At 43.4% G+C, this 19,253-nt stretch overlaps 1 protein-coding gene across 6 annotated transcripts in view; it reads left to right on the top strand.

The window, feature by feature from the left end:
- The window catches only part of MSI2 (musashi RNA binding protein 2), a 648,294-nt gene that overhangs the window by 194,739 nt on the left and 434,302 nt on the right, over positions 1-19,253 (top strand). For all 6 annotated transcript variants that reach the window (XM_070932033.1, XM_070932032.1, XM_070932030.1 and 3 more), the window contains exon 6: positions 6,093-6,185. In XM_070932033.1, the coding sequence (XP_070788134.1) occupies positions 6,093-6,185 (93 nt within the window). The remainder of the gene's footprint in view (positions 1-6,092; positions 6,186-19,253) is intronic.

Here is a 19,253-nt window from a genome sequence, read left to right as displayed (position 1 = left end):
CCTTAAACTCTCAAAGAGCCACAAAGATCCTAACCGGAAGCCCCCCGTTCAATTCTGGAGTCGACCAGAGGTTCTGTTCCCCCACCATAGAGTCTCTTCCTAGCACGGTGTCCTTTTTCCTCTACTTGTCCTAAGCAAAAGCCCTATCAATTGTGGAGCCGACCAGAAAACCCGCCCCTTGCCATAGAGTCTCCTCCTGGGACGCCATGCTTCCCCCCCCCCTTAACCGGAAGCTCCTCTCCAAATTGTGGCGCCGACCAGAGACAGGGAGCCGCAGCAGAGGGATGAAAGAGCCACATGCGGCTCCAGAGCCGTGGGTTGCTGACCCCTGTTCTGGACCTTGGGAGAGAGCACAGCCCCTGCCCTCAAACAGGGAAACCCTCTACAACAGGGGTCTCCAACCTTTTGGACCTCAGGGACCACCAAACTCATAATTTTAAATCCTGCGGACCACTGGGGGCTCAGCCATCTTTCGGGCCTACCTCTCTGCTTCTGCGACGCCTCCGGGTTGGAGGTCCGAGAGAAAGTGTCTGGTCCAGGCACACAGCCTGGAAACCTCTTTTGTGTTCCTTCTCGCAAGAAGCTTGGTCAATCTGAGTGAAGGAAAACGAAGATGGTCAGACTGACGGTGGCTTGCTGATGTTGGTGGGAAAGTTGGTCCCATATTCCAGAGCTGTGGTAGTCATAGGACTGGCCCTTTGGTCATCCCGGAGCAGCTGCTCTACCCGGGTTCACCGGCCTGCAGAGGAGCTGCCTGCAAAGATTGCTCTATGGACCATCAAAATTTTCTGGCGGACCACCGGTTGTTGATCACTGCTCTACAATGCTCTACTTTTTAAGGCAAGACATTCCTCATTCCTCCTTGTCAGTTGTAGCTTAAGATCCCCTCCCCACTTTAACCATTCTTCAAAATCTTTTTTGTTTTTATTTTAGCCAATAAAGGAGAATATCTGTAGCTCAGGATTGACATGAGGGATCCTTGGTGCTCTCTGAGCTTGGCTGTTTTCTTGCAGACGTTTCCTTAACCCAAACTAGGTAATCCGTACTAGTTACCTAGTTTGGATAATGAAACATCCTTTTAAAAAAAAAAAAAAAACCTCCATTTTTCATCTGTTTTTATTGCCTGTGGTGTCATGAACTTCATCATCCCAAAAAGAGAGACGTTGAAAGAGCGCCACAATTTTTTTTTTTTTTTGCCTCAGGTTAATACTTTATAAATATTATTAGTCCCTTGCAAATTCTTTCCCAACAGGAAACCGCCTTCTCTACGTGCTTTCTAGGCTTCTGAGACCTGCAAAAAAATGTGCTTATGCTTTATGCCTCTCAGGTCCCACTTGGAGGCTGTATCCCAGGGCTATTTTGCTGGCCCGAATTGATCAAGTACTGTACTTTCAGTATTCTGAGCGTGTTAGAGGATTAAAGGTAAAGGTTCCCCTCGCACATATGTGCTAGTCTTTCCCATCTCTAGGGGGTGGTGCTCATTTCTGTTTCAAAGCCGAAGAGCCAGTGCTGTCTGAAGACGTCTCCGTGGTCATGTGGCTGGCCTGACTAAATGCCAAAGGCGCATGGAACGCTGTTACCTTCCCACCAAAAGTGGTCCTTATTTTTCTACTTGCATTTTTTACGTGCTTTCGAACTGCTAGGTTGGCAGAAGCTGGGAGAAAAGTAACGGGAGCTCACCCCGTTAGGTGGCACTAGGGATTCGAACCGCTGAACTGCCGACCTTTCGATCGACAAGCTCAGCATCTTAACCACTGAGCCACCGCTCAGTGATTGCTCACTTCCTATATTTCTTTTCCTTTGGGGCTGGTGCAGGAGAATTGGTGGCAGGTTTGATTAGGTTAACAACGGCAACAACAAAAACAATCCTCCAAACATAAAACTAGTACCACAGGTGGTTCTTGACTTACGATGGGTTGCTTAGCAACCTTTTGAAATTAGATCGGACCTACTAACAACTCAGATTTGAAGTTCCAACGGTTGCCCCTTTGGTCATGTGACTGAACTTCGGATTCTCGGCAACTGGGGCATGATTACAAACCTTTTGCAGCACCCCATGGTTATATGGCCACATTTTATGATGGTTTTGTCGAAAACTGGCATTTGCTTTTCGATTTGCCGAAAACTGCATCCACATGAGCCGTTGGTTCACTTAACAAGCACAAAACTCAGTTAATGACCGCTGTAAAAAAAGCTTGTAAAATCACGTCATATCACGTGAGTGACCTGTTTTTACAACCATCAGGGCTTACAACCATGATAGGCAGACTCCATTAGGGTCGTAAGTCGAGGATTACCTGTAGGGGAAGGATTGGCACTCTTTTCCTTGTTCTAGTTTTCTGCTTGACCCGCTTCCCACTTTGACCTTCCATTCTTTTGTGTCAAGCACGGGAAATCAGGAGTCAAGGCAGTTCAAATTAATACAGGTTTATTGCATACTAACAATAATCTGAATCTGAATCTGAACTACTGACAGTCAAAGCAGATTGGTGGTAGATAAGGGTCAATGGAATTCAAGGTGGGCTGGATTTAGATATTTTGTGGGTGCAAAGGGACTCGAGACTGATGATGTGTTTGATGCCCCCCTCGGGCTCAGCCTCATCATCCCCTCTATTCTTCTTGTGATCTGAAAGCGCATACAATAACTTAGTCCATGGCTTAGGACCTGGTTATTTACGGGACCGCCTGCTACCACCAATAGCCTCCCACCGACCAGTAAGCTCCCATAGAGAGGGGCTCCTCCGGGTGCCGTCGGCCAAACAATGTCGACTGGCGGCCCCCAGGGGGAGAGCCTTCTCTGTGGGGGCACCTACTATCTGGAACGAGCTCCCCCCCCGAGATACGGAGGATTCCGGATCTGCGTACCTTCCGTCGCACGCTTAAGACGTTCCTATTCCAGCAAGCCGGCCTGACCTAAACTTTTCCTCTTTTAAATGGGAATTTTAAATTTGGTTTTAAATTATTGGGGTTTTAAATATGGTTCAGCCAAATTTATTTAATCTGTTTTATCTCTATTTTAAATTTTGTATTTATATGTTTTATTTTATGGCTGTTCACCGCCCTGAGTCCTTCGGGAGTAGGGCGGTATACAAATTTAATAAAAACCAAAAACCAAAAACCAAAAGCCCCACTCTGGCACATAAACCAGTTGCATTCATCTGCAAATCTCATAGGCCTTGAGTTTGTCCGAAATTGTAGTAGAGTTCATTTGGAGAGCAAAGGCCTACTACAGCAGGCTGGTGGTATGCATATGTGAGAGGGCAAGCTGCCTGCAAAATAGCCAGTACCTGGGCTGCTATTGCCCTGTCCCTTTAAGACCTTTCTTTCACCAGCAGAGCAACTGGTGGCTATAAAGGCTGAGCAGAGAGGCAGCTGGGTGTGGTGGTGATGGACTGAGAGGGCAGGTGGTTTGTGGTCCTTTATGGAAATAAAGCCTGAAGCACCCTATGGCAGAAATCTCCAACCTCGGCCATCTTAAGGTTTGTGGACTTCAACTCCCAGAATTCCTCAGCCAGAGTTTTGAAGTCCACAAGTCTTAAAGTTGCCAAGGCAAACAGTAAGAGATACTGTTCTCTAGCAATACAACTCACAAGGAGGAAGAGTGGAAGAGCAGCAACAGCATGAGCTGTAGTAAACCTGGGAAAAAGTGGAGTAGTGTGCAGTGAGTACTACTCTTGGAGTGCTTATGTCTAGTTCAACGAAAGGAAGGACTAGGGGGTGATCTGATAGCAGTGTTCCAGTATCTAAGAGGCTGCCACAAAGCAGACAGAGTCAAGCTATTCTCCAAAGCACCCGAGGGCAGGACAAGAAGTAATGGGCGGAAACCAGTGGTGGGTTCCTCCCGGTTCGGCCAAGCCGGTAGTGGTAACGATATGACGTCACCGAACCGGTTCTCTTTGTTCGGGAGCTGGGCCCTCCCCCCCGCCCCCCCATGTTAGTCTTACCTTTTATTTGGCCCCACCCCCAATCTATTGCTGCCTCCCGAGTCCCAGCTGATTGGCTAGAAGGAAAAAAACTGTTTAAACTCTTGCTGCAGGGCTTCAAAGGGCCGCCCTACAGCTGATCAGTGTTAAAAGGCAGTGTGGTGGTAGGCCCGTGCCTTCTAAAACGAATGAGTAGACTGGTACTTCCAAAAACAAATGAGTAGACCAGGGCCTCCAAAAACAAATGAGTAGACCGGTACAGCTCTGCAAGCAGTTAAAAGCCTGGTAGACCAGTACCTCTGCTAAATCCTAAAGAATTGTCACATGGCCATCAAGCCATGCCCACAAAATAAGCCACGCCCACAGAACCGGTAGTAAAAAAAATTAGAACCCACCCCTGGTGGAAACCTATCAAAGGAAAAACCAAATTAGAACTAAGGAGAAATTTCTGAGGGTAAGAACAATTAATCAGCAGGATGGCTTGCTTCCAGAAGTTGTGGGTGCTCCATCACTGGAGGTTTTTCAGAAGAGATTGGACAGGCATTGATCTGGAATGGTATAGGGTCTCAGGCTTGAACAGGAGGTTGGACTAGAAGACCTCCAAGGTCCCTTCCAAGTATATTGTTCTACATTCTGCATTCTGGTCCTTTGTTTGTTGCCTAGAGATCTGTGGGGTTTTGGAGCCCATTGATCTGGATATCCTGAAAAGAACCCATGACAGCATAGTAACACAACTTTTTGTCCCCATTCTGCACAGAGTTGAGCAACCTTTTGCCAAAGATGCAAAGGCTGGTGTATCAAATATGGATTGGAGACTGGGGTGCAGATGCCTGTTTAATCAAAAAAACAACAACTGCAAGCCAGATTCAAGTTCATTTCATTAGCATAACATGATGAGGGGGAACAAAGATGGCACACCATCGCCTGAGGTGTATGGTGTGATTAAATCACGAGCTTCTGTGGGTGTCAGAAAATACAACAAAGAATTGTCTCAACCCGTCTCGCGAGACACAAGTGGTCCATTCCCATATGTTTTCTGCATTTACAGTTGCATCGTGTTATGATGGGGCTGTTTCTGAAGCCCCCCTCCCCATCTTCAAGTTAAGAAGATGATTGGATATGTTTGGGTTATGCATGGGGTCTTCCCAACTTGACCCTATCCATATAATTTGTTGGGAGCTGAGGGAGAAAAAGGAAAATATTGGGAGCCTGGTGGTGCAGTGGACTAAACTACTGTTAAAGTAGTATTTAGCTGCCAGCTGCCTGCAATTACTGCGAGTTCAATTCTCATCAGGCTCAAGGTTGACTCAGTATTTGTGGGGGCAATAAGCTGACTATAAAATAGAACACTGCTTAGGGGGGGCCAAAAGCCCTACTAAGCAGGTATATAAAAGTATGAAGGCTATTGCTTAAAAACATTGTAAGCCGCCCTGAGTCTCCGGAGAATGGCTGCATATAAATCAAACTAATAAATAAATATATATATATGTAATCCAGTTTTTGAAATGAGCTCCTTAAGCCACAGGATTGGCTCTAAGAGGATCTAAGTGCATTAAAATGCATTTTATTTAGCTCCAGGTATCTGAAGCCTAGAAATATTACTTGACACATAGCATCCTGACCGTCGTGGTGGAGGGCTGGACTAGCAAGGAAGGAAGTCTCAGAAGGAAACCTGCATGGGAGACTTAGTTTGAACTTGCTGTGGTCACGCTACAAGCCATGTTGAACTGGGGGGTGGGAGGCATGCCAGTGAAACTGCTTCAAGAATGAAAACCTGTATTAAAAGAAAATGGGCCGTGGGATTGGAATGCCCAAATCTTACCATCAAAGACTGTTAACCAAATAGTATCTCTTTGAATTGAACTGAATGTCCTAAATCAAGAAGTGGGCAACTGGCACCTTTAGGACCTGTGGACTTTAACTCCCAGAATTCCTGAAGTAGCCATGCCGGCTGGTTTAGGAATTCTGGGAATTGAAGTCCACAGTTCATACATAACAGGACCATAGTTGCCCATCCCAGTCCTATATATGCCTTTTCCGCAGAGGGGATGAATTGTTGTTAACGGGATTAAGCATAGCCTTGGAAAAATATACCTGTTTTTGCAGACCTTGTTTTGGGATAATCTGGAATAATACCCTTTCCCCTCTTTTTTGAACTTTGTTTTACAGATGGTCACAAGAACAAAGAAAATATTTGTAGGTGGATTATCAGCTAATACGGTAGTGGAAGACGTAAAGCAGTACTTCGAACAGTTTGGCAAGGTAAGGTCTGATGGGGTTGAACACAAAAGAACACTTTCTTTTTTTTTTTTTAATGACTTTTTATGATCTGGATTCCTTGGAAGCTTGTTCTCTCTCAGAATTAATTTGTGTATCTCTGGGAATGTCTGTGGGTCAGACTTGCACCTGGTTATGTCTTAGGATGTGCCCACGTTAAGCACACCGATGTGATCATTTCCCCTGATTTAAGATTCTTATGTCAGCGGCCTTAGTGGTAAAGTGGGCCTTTGTCCATACAGAGATGTGTATATATATATGCATCCCCTGCGTGAACCTGGGGCTTTGCTGCCCATCTCTCAGTCTTGACCCCCGACCTTTTGAAACCTTTGCACACAACTCTTGCCCTCTGCAAATTCCAAATGTCTCCACCTGTTGAACTTCCTGGCTTTTATTTGCGTGAAGTTGGTGACTTAAGTCCATCACCGGCATGGTCAGTGGCTGCCAATTACTCTTAGGGTATGCTTGGTTTTGGTACTCTATATATAGAATTGAATTTCCTTCTGTGGTGTTTCTTTCAAGGGATAGATATTACACTGCATGTCAGACAGATGGACGGGCATACGTATCTCCTTGTATCCTATTGTTTCACTAGCTCCATTGGAGATGCTGTTCCTCAGAGAAATCTGATATTTTCTTCTTTTCTGGGGATCTTATCCAACAAACCTCAGGTTCAACTGATAAGCTGCATGGGTTATGTTCCAACCTTTTCCTTCTTTTATTTTTAAGGCGTGCAATAGCTGCTGATAAGACAATATAATATTATCTTGATGCCCTGCCTCCTTTGAACCGTTCTAACAAAATCCAAAACAATAAGAGGCCAGTCAATGAGCATTTCTCCAGCTTTTGTCCACTCGGGTTGGAGGCCTTCTCCATGTTTGTCAGAGGTGATGGATTTTGGGGCTGCTGTCCTATGCCAAAGATCCTCTCTGCCAGTGTGACAGAAGAACAATTGCATTTTGATTATGTCCACGTGCCAAAAGTTGGAGACCACATCGATAGCTTTGTTTTCTAGATCAGTGTTTTTCCTAACTTAGTAACTTTAAGACACTGGTGAAATCCAAATTTTTTTACTACTGGTTCTGTGGGCATGGTGGGCATGGCAGGGGAAGGATACTGTAAAATCCCCATTCCCACCCCACTCTGGGGCCAGCCAGAGGTGGCATTTGCCAGTTCTCCGAACTACTCAAAATTTCTGCTACCGGTTCTCCAGAACCTGTCAGAACCTGCTGGATTTCACCCCTGCTTTAAGATCTGTAACACTTCAACTCTCAAGAAATCTGACTGGGGATCCTGGGAGTTGAAGTCCACACATCTTAAAAGTTGCCAAGTTTGAAGAACGCTGGTCTACATGATGTGTCTCCAACTTGGCCCTTCAGGTCTTCCAAAGATGCACCCCCCCCCATTGTTTCTGTAATTGAGTCCCACCTCCTGTCTGCTGGTTCTCCTCCTTTTTTCTACATTTGACAATATGATAGATTTCTACAGAGAAATTGTATTTTACATTCCATCATGGTTTTGGCATGGCTCATGTTAAACGCATTGGGCTTGTGCAGGAAATAGTTGTAATATTTTGCTCCGTGTTATTGGAATGGTAAGGTGGTAGCATTTTGGATGGATAGTGTTGACCCACCCTTGATTTCAGCCCGCCCCTCCCCCCCAAGGGAAGTCGGAACATCGACATTACGAAGGACCACCTCATTCTAGGAATATTGATTTGCAGGTAGTCCTCGACTTACAACCACAATGGGAACCAAATTTCTGTTGCTAAACAAGGTGGGTTAAGAGAGTTTCGCCTGAATTTATGATCTTTTTTTTTGCCACGGTTATTATTAAGCAATTCTTTGCAGTTGTTAAGTGAAGCACATGGTTATTAAGCAAATGCAGCTTTCTCCATTGACTTTGCCTGTTGGAACCCAGCTGGGAAGGTCACAAATGGCGATCACATGACCCTGGGACCGTGTAAATTCATGCTGGTTGCCAAGCACCCACATTTCGATCGCGTGGCCGCGATCACGATTGCAACGACTAGTTAAGCGCAAGCGCCGGTCACAAGTCACTTTTTCCAGTATCGTAACTTTGAATGGTTGCTAAACAAATGGTTGCAAGTCGAGGACCAACCTATGAGTTGGTCGGTACCTGTGACACAGAAGTGCCATCAATCCTGCCTTAGACTTTCCAGTCTGCGCTTCAGTGGTGGGTTTCTACCGGTTCGCCCTGGTTCAAGTGAACCGGTAGTGGCGGCAGCGGGAGGCTCCGCCCACCCGCATGGACGTCATCACGGATGCTCTGCGCATGCGCAGAAGTGCCATGTGTGAGCGAAGCGAGCACATACGCGCACTCACAGTTCCGAACCAGTAGCAAAGGTAAGTGGAACCCACTACTGCTGCATTTGTGCGTTGATCGCCCATTTCCGTGGTATTTTTACCGAACAAGCTTCCACATTTGGACGTCGTCTCTGAAAGCCTTGTTTTGAATCTACCTTTTTGTTTGTGGCGGGGGAAACTTCTTAATAGATATTGTGTTAGATTGATAGTTGTTTTGCTAACCGTTCATTTTATTTTATTTTTTTCCGATGATAATCTCCCGATTCTGACAGGGTGATGTTTACAGCCTGCTGAGCCCTTTATTAGAGGATTGTGTCAGGGTTTTGAATGCTTCTTCCTTAGTTATTGTCAAATCTGCCAAACTCCTCCGTCTAGTTTTGAAGTTAATAACAGTTTTGATGCATGCATGTTTCTGTGCTTCTCGCGTGCACCCTTGAGGGATCCGTTTTGTTTTGCCATCTGGTGGTTTCGTGCTGAGTCAATAAAGATAGTTTTGGTGCCCCCTTGATTTTTCCCTTTCTTCCTCAATGTTCGAAGGCTCCTTTTCTTGAAAAATCCAGTTATTCCTTTTTTTAAAAAAAAAAATCGATACCCAAAAGCCAAGAAAACCCAAACGAATAGGCTCTCTTCTTCATCTCCAACTTTCACGCAGCTCTCAAATATAATATACATTTAATAAAATAACTAAAATCTAAAATGATGGCTGCCATCCAGGTGCTCCAACCTTAGTTCATAAATTGCTGACTATCAGATGATTTATGCCGCAGAACAATATACACACCTGGGAGTCAGTCCCACTGATATTAATGTGGCTTTCTTCTGTGTGGACGTGCATCTGATTAAGTTTAGACGCGCACATGAATAAAGATATTAATCCCAGGGAAATTTTGCCTTTAGACGATGCCTGCTTGTGTTTGTGGTAACATTTCTCTCCCCTGTGAGAGAGAAATTGTAAGTTGATTTGTGCCACCTGCAATTTTTATAGGCTGGAGTAGTTAAAAGTTATAGAGCCTGACAGAAAGTTCTCCCTTCGTTGACTGGTTATTTTTTCACACAATCGTAAAGCATTTAATATAACTTTAACAGAATAACAGAGATGAAAGGGGCCTTGGAGGTTTTCTAGTCCAATCCTCTGTTACAGCAGGAGATCCTATAACAGTGATGGCCAACCTTATCGTCACTGAGTGCCGAAAAGGGAGCGTGCGCATTCGTGTGTGCTTGTCTGGGCCACAACCCGGATGAGGAGCTGCCCAGGGAGCATGCACGCGCGTGAAAATGAACTTCCGGTTTCAGCTACTGAACTTCCGGTTTCAGGCAGCTACTCTTCCGGGTTTCTGGCACGCATGCGCACATGACGGATCTGCTGGCTCGTGTGCATGCTCACGCAGGAAAATGGAAGACCAGCTCTTCTAGTTTCCCACACTGCCGCATGCAAAAAAGCCAGCTGATCGTCACGCCCACATGCATGCCAAAAACCCAGAAGAGGAACAGGTGATGCCATGCGTGCCAGGCAACATGGCTCTGCATGCCACTTCGGGCAGGCGTGCATAAGTTTGCCATCATGGTCTTATTCCATTCTGGAGAAACATTTGTCCAATCTCTTCTTAGAAATCTCCATTGCTGGAGCACCCACCACTTCTGAAGGTGAGCCGTTCCAGTGATTAATTGTTCTCATTGTCAGGGAATTAATTGCGTCTTATTAAAAGGAGGGCTGTTAAACTACATGTGAGGGGCACACTCATCATTGCTAGATGTGAATCTGAAAAAAGAAGCACCTCCTTGCTCTCTGGAATTTCCTTAGGGATTCCATCCATAGCTTAGTTGAAGCCCAAGAAAGTCAAATTTTTGGCGTATTACGGTCTCTGCCTTCAGGGCTCTTAAGCAGTTTCCCCTTCCCAAGCAAAGGACATGAGTTTTCACTGCTCTAGTCTCGAGAGTGTGCATGTGTGCGTGTGCTTGTGCATCAGAGGTGGTTTCAGCAGGTTCTGACCAGTTCTGGAGAACCAGTAGCGGAAATTTTGAGTAGTTTGGAGAACCGGTAGTAAAAATTCTGACTGGCCCCGTCCCCATCTATTCTCTGCCTCCCGAGTCCCAGCTGATCGGGAGGAAATGGGGATTTTGCAGTATCCTTCCCCTGGATTGGGGAGGGAATGGAGATTTTACAGTATCCTTCTCCTGCCATGCCATCAAGCCACGTCCACCAAGCCACGCCACTCCCACCAAGCTACACCGCTCTCAAGACTTTTTTATTCCACCAGGCGGGTCTGGCCTAATCTTTTTCCCCTTTTTCTCTTTTAATACGTAAATTTTGATCTGCTTTTAAATGATTGGGGTGTTTTAAATCTGTCTGGGCCAAGTTTGTTTAATTCGGTTTTATTCTGTTTTTTAAATTTTGTATTTATGTATTTTATTGTTTGGCTGTTCACCGCCCTGAGTCCTTCGGGAGTAGGGCGGTATATAAATCAAATAAAGACTAAAGAAAGACTAAGACCCACAGAACTGGTAGTAAAAAATTTTGAAACCCACCACTGGTGTGCATGGGTGTGTCAAGGTCCTTTTGCAACGAGTTTGGGAATCTCCAGAGAGTACTTAGATTTTTGCAAAATTCCTCTTGGGAAATATAATGGATTTATTATGCGCACGTAGGTAAAATCCAAATCCTTTTCTAATAAAATGGGAGGTAGTCTTTCAATGCCCTGCGTGCTTTTCCAAAACTCTGCTGAAAGTAACTCGGACTTGGAGTTTCTGGAGACTTGCAATTTAGACTTTATATATGTATGATGAGTGGTGTAATTAGATGTGAAGACTTCTGCTTAGTCACTGGTTTATCCTAATCCGGCTTTGGCTTTTCCCAACAACAAAGTGAGCTTATTTTCTTAAGCTGAAACAACTCAGCTGCCTTTGTTCCTGCCTTTTTATTGTCTCATTCCTTTCATTCTGTTTTCCTGCCAAAAGTTTTGTTTCATTAGGCTTACGAGTCATTTCCAATTCAGTGGGCTGCTACAATGGGGCCTTTATGTACCTCCGGCGGCCTTGCTTTCCCCCGTGTCTTTCTGCGTTTGTGTCAAGATAAGAATGTTAACTGCAGGACTTGTTTTTACTTTTCATATTAAAATTACGCGGGTCAGCTGATTTTGAACAGCAAGGTATTCTACTGGAATATTATTTAGAAACACCATTTAGAGAAGTTAAGCCCTGGTTCATTGTGAAATCAGCCGGGTTCCAGATCGGTTTTATAACTGTGGTTGGTGATTTATTTTGTTCCAGTCATGCAATATTTTCTGAGATGAAGATCTGTGTGGTTGGCTTTAGCAGAAGTGGCCTTCCAGATTAAGAGACTTGATCACATTTTCATTCTATGGAACTCTACAGAGCTATACATCTGGATTTTCTGGATCTTAACAGATTTTTATTTTTTTTTTGGCAGTGGCAATGGGTTATCCTACATTACAGGCAGTCCTCGATTTACAACCATTCATTCTGTGACCATTCAAAGTTATGGGACTTTGAAAAAAAAAAGTGGCTTTGTTGTCACACTTAAGGACCATTGCATCAGCGAATGATCACCATTTGTGACTTTCCCAGGTGGCTTCCAGTAAAGAAAGTCAGTGGGGGAAACTAGATTTGCTTAATGGCCGTGGGATTCACTTAACAACTGCAGTGATTTGCTTAGCAACCGTGGCAAAAAAGGGCATAAAACTGGGCTGGACTCACTTAACAAATGCCTTGCTTGACAACCAAAATTCTCCTCCTAATTGTGGTTGTAAGTCAAGGACTACCTGTACCGTACTGTCATTTTGCAGCTTTAGGCAATTCATATTCTTCCTATTATAGCTCAAATGGTTGAAAAACGTGATTGGCAATAAGATCTAATTTGAAAACCTCTCTTTGCCTTTGACTTGCGATTCAGCTAATCAATTATCTGTAATGTTTAATATGAGAATAAAGGTCAAACGGTTCCCCCCCCCTTTCCCCCCATCCTAGCATCTTCTGAAATGTTCCTCGAAGCTTTTAATGCAGGAAGTAAAATAGAGCAATGGTTTAGAATGGAGCCAGGCCCCAACCACAACTTTCTGCCTGTGTCCATAGTGGTGCTTCTTCTTTAAAAAAATCTATTTGTATTCCATGGAGGAATTGAAGTCCCAAGTAAAACTGAAAAGTCAGGCAATTTAAATCCCCACCTTCCTATTATAGCCATAATTTAGCTAAAGAAAATCTACGGGTTTGTCCTTCCATTAAAAATACCTCTCTGTTTTACATGAAGAAATTAGATATACTCTAAATAGAGATATCGGTCTTGAAGTAATATTCATTTTACATTTACATTTACACTGAGAGCATATGCACCAAAGACAAATTCCTTGTGTGTCCAATCACACTTGGTCAATAAAGAATTCTAATTCTCATTCTATCTGTTCTCATAAACTGAGTAAGCTTTTTAACCATCTATTTTATTTTCTGACATAAAAGTGAAAAACACCTTAAGAACTATTCACATATATTTGTAAAAAAATTGAAAGAACAATTTATATCTCTATTATTACAAATTCACATAAGAACATTAGAGCAGGCATTTGAATCAACATGTCTGTCTCAAGCAGACTGTTCACCGCCCTGAGTCCTTCGGGAGTAGGGCGGTATACAAATTTAATAAAATGAAAAATGAAAATGAAAAGCACATACATAAAAGTACAAACCACTCAATTTTTACTAATTAAAAAAAATCTCTTTTTAAAACAGAGTAGAAGTTGTGGAATTAAAGGCTGGAGAGCAGATTTAAGGTGGACTTTTGCAGGAGGAAGAATTTTCCAAATAATCAACTAGTTTACTAGCAAAAATCTGCTGAAAGAGTGAGCTGTTCTGTAGAGCAATAGGAAATGTTCACAAAGAGAACATGGGAATGAGTCAACCATTGGAAAATTTGAAGAACCAGGTTGGGGACAGATCATCATGCAAAAAAATCTATGTGGTCACTAAGAGTCAACAACAACTTGTTGGCCCAGAAATCACTTCAGGAAAGGTTTTAAAAAGTAAAGATAACCCTCGGATAACAAGCCTCCTGTATTAAGGTTTTGTTTATATTTTGAATACATTTCCTGTTTGAAGAAACGTGACTTTTGAACCAATCGAAAGTACATTCAGAAAGTCCTGAGTGTTGTTTGGTCTCTTAGAAAAAAACCCCTCACCCTGGACATTGGTTTCTTGAGATCTTTTCTGGAAATAGCCTCCTGTCCCCTCAGGTCTGTCCCTGGTTTGGATTGGATATCTGGGTGCGAACAATTAATGATCCATTAGAATATTATACAGTCAAAGGGTCTCCAAACCTGGCAACTTTAAGACTTGTGGACTTCAACTCCCAGAATTCCCCAACCAGTTGGAAGTCCACAGATCTTAAAGTTGCCAAGTTTGGAGACCCCTAATTTAGTGCAAATATTTATTTCCACCCCGAGGCCTGGAAGGCTTTTGAGGATGTCATTATAATAGGATTATTATCATGAGAAATAAAGGGATTCTCTCCATTAGTTCATTTTGGATGGATATGGCGGACTACCCTCTAACTATTGGCTGTCAACCCAATAGAACTGCAAGTTCTGGTAAGAAACAGGCATTTTTGTCCAGCTTGGTTGATTTTCTCTGTTTCAGATTTTGGTATTTTGGTATTTTGGTATTTTGTTTGGGGGTATTTTATCATACCCCCAAACCTTTTCTTTTCAGTAATCCTCTACGCAGAAATGTCTCCCACTCCCCAAATTTAGAGGGTCGCAGAAGGCCGTTGCAGCCGAAAATGGAGCTTGGGAGCCCGTTTTTGCTGGCAGAGCGCTCGGGCCACCACAGGCGCCCCCGACACTAGTGATGTCGAGCAGGCCACAACCCCTGTCCCCCCCTTCCCGAGGTCAAACACAACCCTGATGTGGCCCTCAATGAAATTGAGTTTGACACCCCTGCCGTATACCATTCTGGACAAATCGTTGTCCGGTCTCTTATTGAATACTTCCAGCACCCACAACTGTTCCACTTCCAGTTCTAGGTTGGATCTCTCTTTAATGATCTTCCACCTGTTATTTCTTATCCTGTCCCGAGGTGCTTTGGAGAATAGGTCAACCCCCTGTTCTCTATGGCATCCTTTCAAGTATTGGAAGACTGCTATCATGTCATCCCTAGTTCTTCTCTTCATTAGAGTAGACATACCGAGTTCCTGCAATTATTTCTAGGCTGGTTCTCTCTCCCCTTGATTAGTTTCCATCCATTGCTTCTTGTCCTGCCTTCCGATGCTTTGGAGAATAGGTTAATCATTTCTTCTTTGTGGCAGCCCCTGAGATATTGGAACACTGCTATCATGTCACTCCTAGTCCTTCTTTTCATTAAGCTAGACATACCCAGTTCCTGCAACCGTTCTTCGTATGTTTTAGATTTCAGTCCCATGATCATTCTTGTTGCTCTTCTCTGCACTCTTTCTAGAGTCTCCACATCTTTTTTTGTCTCACGGTGACCAGCAGTGGACACATTATTCCAAGTATGGTCTCACCAGTGCAGTATAAAGTGGTGCTATCACTTCATATGTTTGTGAAACTGTCCCTAATAATCCATAATGATTGCAGTGGTGGTGTTAATGCCTCTGTTGCAATGAGTCTTGCGTCTTCTGCTACAAAATTTGTTAAAACCAAACGCTTCTAGGTAGTGTTTGGCAGTTAGCCTGCTGTTGCCATCGATTATTTATTATTTTGATTAATGAGAGAGCCAGCAATGTTATTTTTATGATCTGATTTTTTAAAAAATATATATAATATTTATTATATTAATTTGGGCATGGGTGTTTTAATTGGTTTATTGTTGTTTATTGCTTTACTGTAGGTGTTTTAATTGTTGATTTATAATTATAAGCTGCTAGGGGTCCTTGAGAAATTTAGCAGTACACAAAGGGAATGAATGAATGAATGAACGATTAATAAACAAATTCCTGAAGAATTGTCTCAAGGCAACTCTGTCGCCTTTGAGGGCTTTTTTCTCTTCCTTCCTTTGCTCACTGAGAAGGACCTACTCTAGCCCTGTACCCTTAGCTTGTGAAGAAGACTGCAGTAATGCAGAGATTACTATGGAACATAAGGCATTGCATTTGGTCTTGAACCAGTGAATTAAAACAGTGGGGTCCTGGGTGCTCTCTGAGCTTGGCTGTCATTGAATTAATTAATTAATTGTTAATTAAATCTTAAATTTATTAACTTAGACAGTGTATGTGTCCCCGCTTAGTAGAAGAAAAGAAAGACTTTCTTCTTAGAAGAAGAAAAGATTCTGCAGGGCGATCAGCTGAGATGATCAGTAGAATGGAATGGAATTCTTTATTGGCCAAGTGTGATTGGACACACAAGGAATTTGTCTTGGTGCATACGCTCTTGTCTTGGTGCATAAGGTACAACACTTAATGATAGTCATAGGGAACAAATAAGCAATTAGGAAACAATATCAATATAAATCGTAAGGCTACAAGCAACAAAATTACAGTCATACGGTCATAAGTGGGAGGTGATGGGTGGTGGGAACGATGAGAAGATTAATAGTAGTGCAGACTTAGTAAATAGTTTGACAGTGTTGAGGGAAGTATTTGTTTAGCAGAGTGATGGCGTTCGGAAAAAAACTGTTCTTGTGTTTAGTTGTTCTGATATGCAGTGCTCTATAGCGTCGTTTTGAGGGTAGGAGTTGAAATAGATCAAGCCTCCACCACCAAACCTTCATGGGACTGAAGAAATGAGCTTCTTGGTGATTTTACAGGCTTCTTTATAACCAGGAGGGTTATAAAAAGACCAGTATGAAGTCTAGTCAAAAGAATCTCAGTTGTGTCTTGATCCTTTTCCTAGGAATTCTAACTCACCACCTTTTTGATCTGTTGGGGATGCCTGAAGCTTTTCCTAACTTCAGGAGGATTCATACTGGATTTGCATGTTTTCACCAGAGTCAGTTTGGCTTTCTCCTCCCAGTGTTTTACTGTTTCCCCAATCACCGGAAGAGGAAAGTTGACCATACTGATGGGGGAATAATGGGTACTAAAATACAGCAACATTATGGAACCAAGATCCTTGGCTCTGCAAAGGAGTTAAAAAAATAATACTAATTTGAAACATCCTGGTTGGAAAGTCTTGGCAGATGTATAGATCTGGCTTTTATTTTATTCTCCCCCAAGAATAGATGGAAAGTAGCCTGTTGACAGATAAGTAATGTATTGGTGTATTGGTTGTTTGAAAAAAATAAGGTGGAAAAAAGTCCGTGTCCCAAATCAAATGTTTCTTTCTATTTTATTATTTTTAAGGAGGCCATTTGGGGTCCGAGTTCTCCAAAGAGCAAGGAAGTGTTTCAAACACCTGCGAGAGACTAATGTGCTTTGGCTGCGAGAGGAGCGTGTGGAGAAAAATGTGGTATTACAGAAAATAGGCATAATGGCGCTTTTTTCCCCACATGCTGCAAATCAATCATTTTGGTGGCCTGTTCAAGTGTTTTTACACACAGAGAAAGAGAGACCTTCTACCTGGAAGGCTATTGTCTGAAGCTAGACAGTTCTGAGGTACAGCAAACTTCATATTCCCTCAGGACGTTGAGTGCTGCTTCATTTGGGACACCTGAGAAGTTGCTTCATTGAGTTGCTTCATTTCTAACTGAGAAGTTAGAAAATTTACCGTATATGGTTGCCCAACTCACGTTGACTCCGAGTGGCTTACAGAAATAAAAACCTAATACAAAACCCAATAACTCCTCATCCCCAGGTGACAACAGTCAAGCCAACTACAGGTAGTCCTCCACTTACAATCACAATTGAGCCCAAAATTTCTGTTTTTAACATTTGTGAAATGACTTTTGCCCCATTTTACAACCTTTTTTGTCAGAGCTGTTAAGCGAATCAGTGTGGTTGCTAAATTAGTAACCCCTGGCAAGAAAAGTCGTATGATGGGGGCAAAACTCACTTAACAAATGTCTCCTTTAATAACAGAAATTTTGGGCTCAATTGTGGTCGTAAATCGAGGATTACCTGTAGTTGGTTTGATTGTTGTTAAGTGAATCTGGTTTCCCCCATTGGCTTTGCTTGTCAGAAGGTCGCAGAACCTGATCACGTGACTCCGGGACACTGCAACTGTCAGAAATATGGACCAATTTCCAAGCATCTGAATTTTGATCACGTGATTGTGGGGATGCTAACATGATCCTAAATGTGAAAAAGGGTTATAAGTCACATTTTTCAGTGCCATTGTAACTTTGAACGGGCACTACACTAACTGTTGTAAGTCAAGGACTATCTGTGTTTGATGGGCTCCATATCACGCTGGGGTCCTCAGGCTCATTGGCGAAGCCGTGCCTTCCGGGCCTTTTGAAAAAGTGTCAACAGTGGGGGACCCCCAGGGATGATGTGAATTTCAGCTGTGCAATTTGCAGCCACCAACTTGACACCCCCCTGCAGGCACCCCTGAAATTTGGAATTTTTCACAAGATTATAGGCGTTTGTAGAGATTCTCAGTCCTCCAGGTCATGGTTGTCCCAAAGGTGCTTTTTCTGGAGACAACTGGACTTCCTTGTTTTTTCTTTGAAGACATTTCGCTTCTCATCCAAGAAGCTTCTTCAGCTCTGACTGAAATCCTTCCATTCCTCACTAATCCAGTCAGAGCTGAAGAAGCTTCTTGGATGAGAAGCGAAACGTCTTCAAAGAAAAAAACAAGGAAGTCCAGGAAAACCACCTTTGGGACAAGATTATAGCAGCTTTAGAGAAATGGAGAAAAAAAAAATGTTTGCAGCCATTCCCTAGAATTTTTTTAAAATGCTAAAAGAAAACTCGCCCAGACACAGGCCTGAGAACAAGATTTATATTACCATCTTGCTTGATAAAAGAGACGAATCGGAGAAAGGTGGAAGATCCGGTACAACACTAGTTAATTGTGAGACGGAATGCATGCACGCTCATCCTTGTGCATTCTACTTCTGTAGGGCACGCCACTTAGCACAAACGGGTCGTGTCTGCGGGAGAGGAAACGGGAGAGCAAAGTGGGACATCGGCTGAAAAGATATTGCAGAGATGTGTGCAAGGTCACACAACTCACTCCTCCTGTGCATTTATTAACAATAGCTTGACCTTTATTAATATAGTTTTCTCGGTTATGAGGTGGGTTATTTTTTTTTTTTTTTTTTGCCTGCCAGTCTAAGCAGTTTTTGCAAAGGGTATTTTTCATAATGTGAGATTCAGATGTCTGGACTTTGACAAGATTAACGTGCACCTGTCAGGGCTGTTTCTGACATTTGCATCACAAAATACTTGTAAGGGCCCACAAACTGAGATGCTTCTGTTGATCTCTGAAGTGGCTTTGCTACTACTGAATTAATGTCCTTCCTTTCTCTCCTCCCTCCCCTTTTCCTTCCCTTCCCTTCCCTTCCCTTCCCTTCCCTTCCCTTCCCTTCCCTTCCCTTCCCTTCCCTTCCCTTCCCTTCCCTTCCCTTCCCTTCCCTTCCCTTCCCTTCCCTTCCTTTCCTTTCCTTTCCCTTCCCTTCCCTTCCCTTCCCTTCCCTTCCCTTCCCTTCCCTTCCCTTCCTCCTTTCCTCCTTTCCTCCTTTCCTTCTTCCCTCCCTCCCTCCCTCTTTTCCTTTTCTCCTCCCTTCTCTTCCCTTCCTTTTCTCCTTTCCTCCCTCCGTCCCTCCCTCCCTCCCTGTAGCAACCGGTCTGTTCAAATGGGGACAAGGGCAAAGTGGTTCACAT

This window comes from Pituophis catenifer, unplaced genomic scaffold, assembly GCF_029215685.1.
Source record: "Pituophis catenifer annectens isolate HBS135680 unplaced genomic scaffold, rPitCat1.0.hap2 SCAF_1, whole genome shotgun sequence".
Lineage (NCBI taxonomy): Eukaryota > Metazoa > Chordata > Lepidosauria > Squamata > Colubridae > Pituophis > Pituophis catenifer.
The sequence above is the reverse complement of the archived record's forward strand: the minus strand, read 5'-3'. Positions and strand labels throughout refer to the sequence as shown.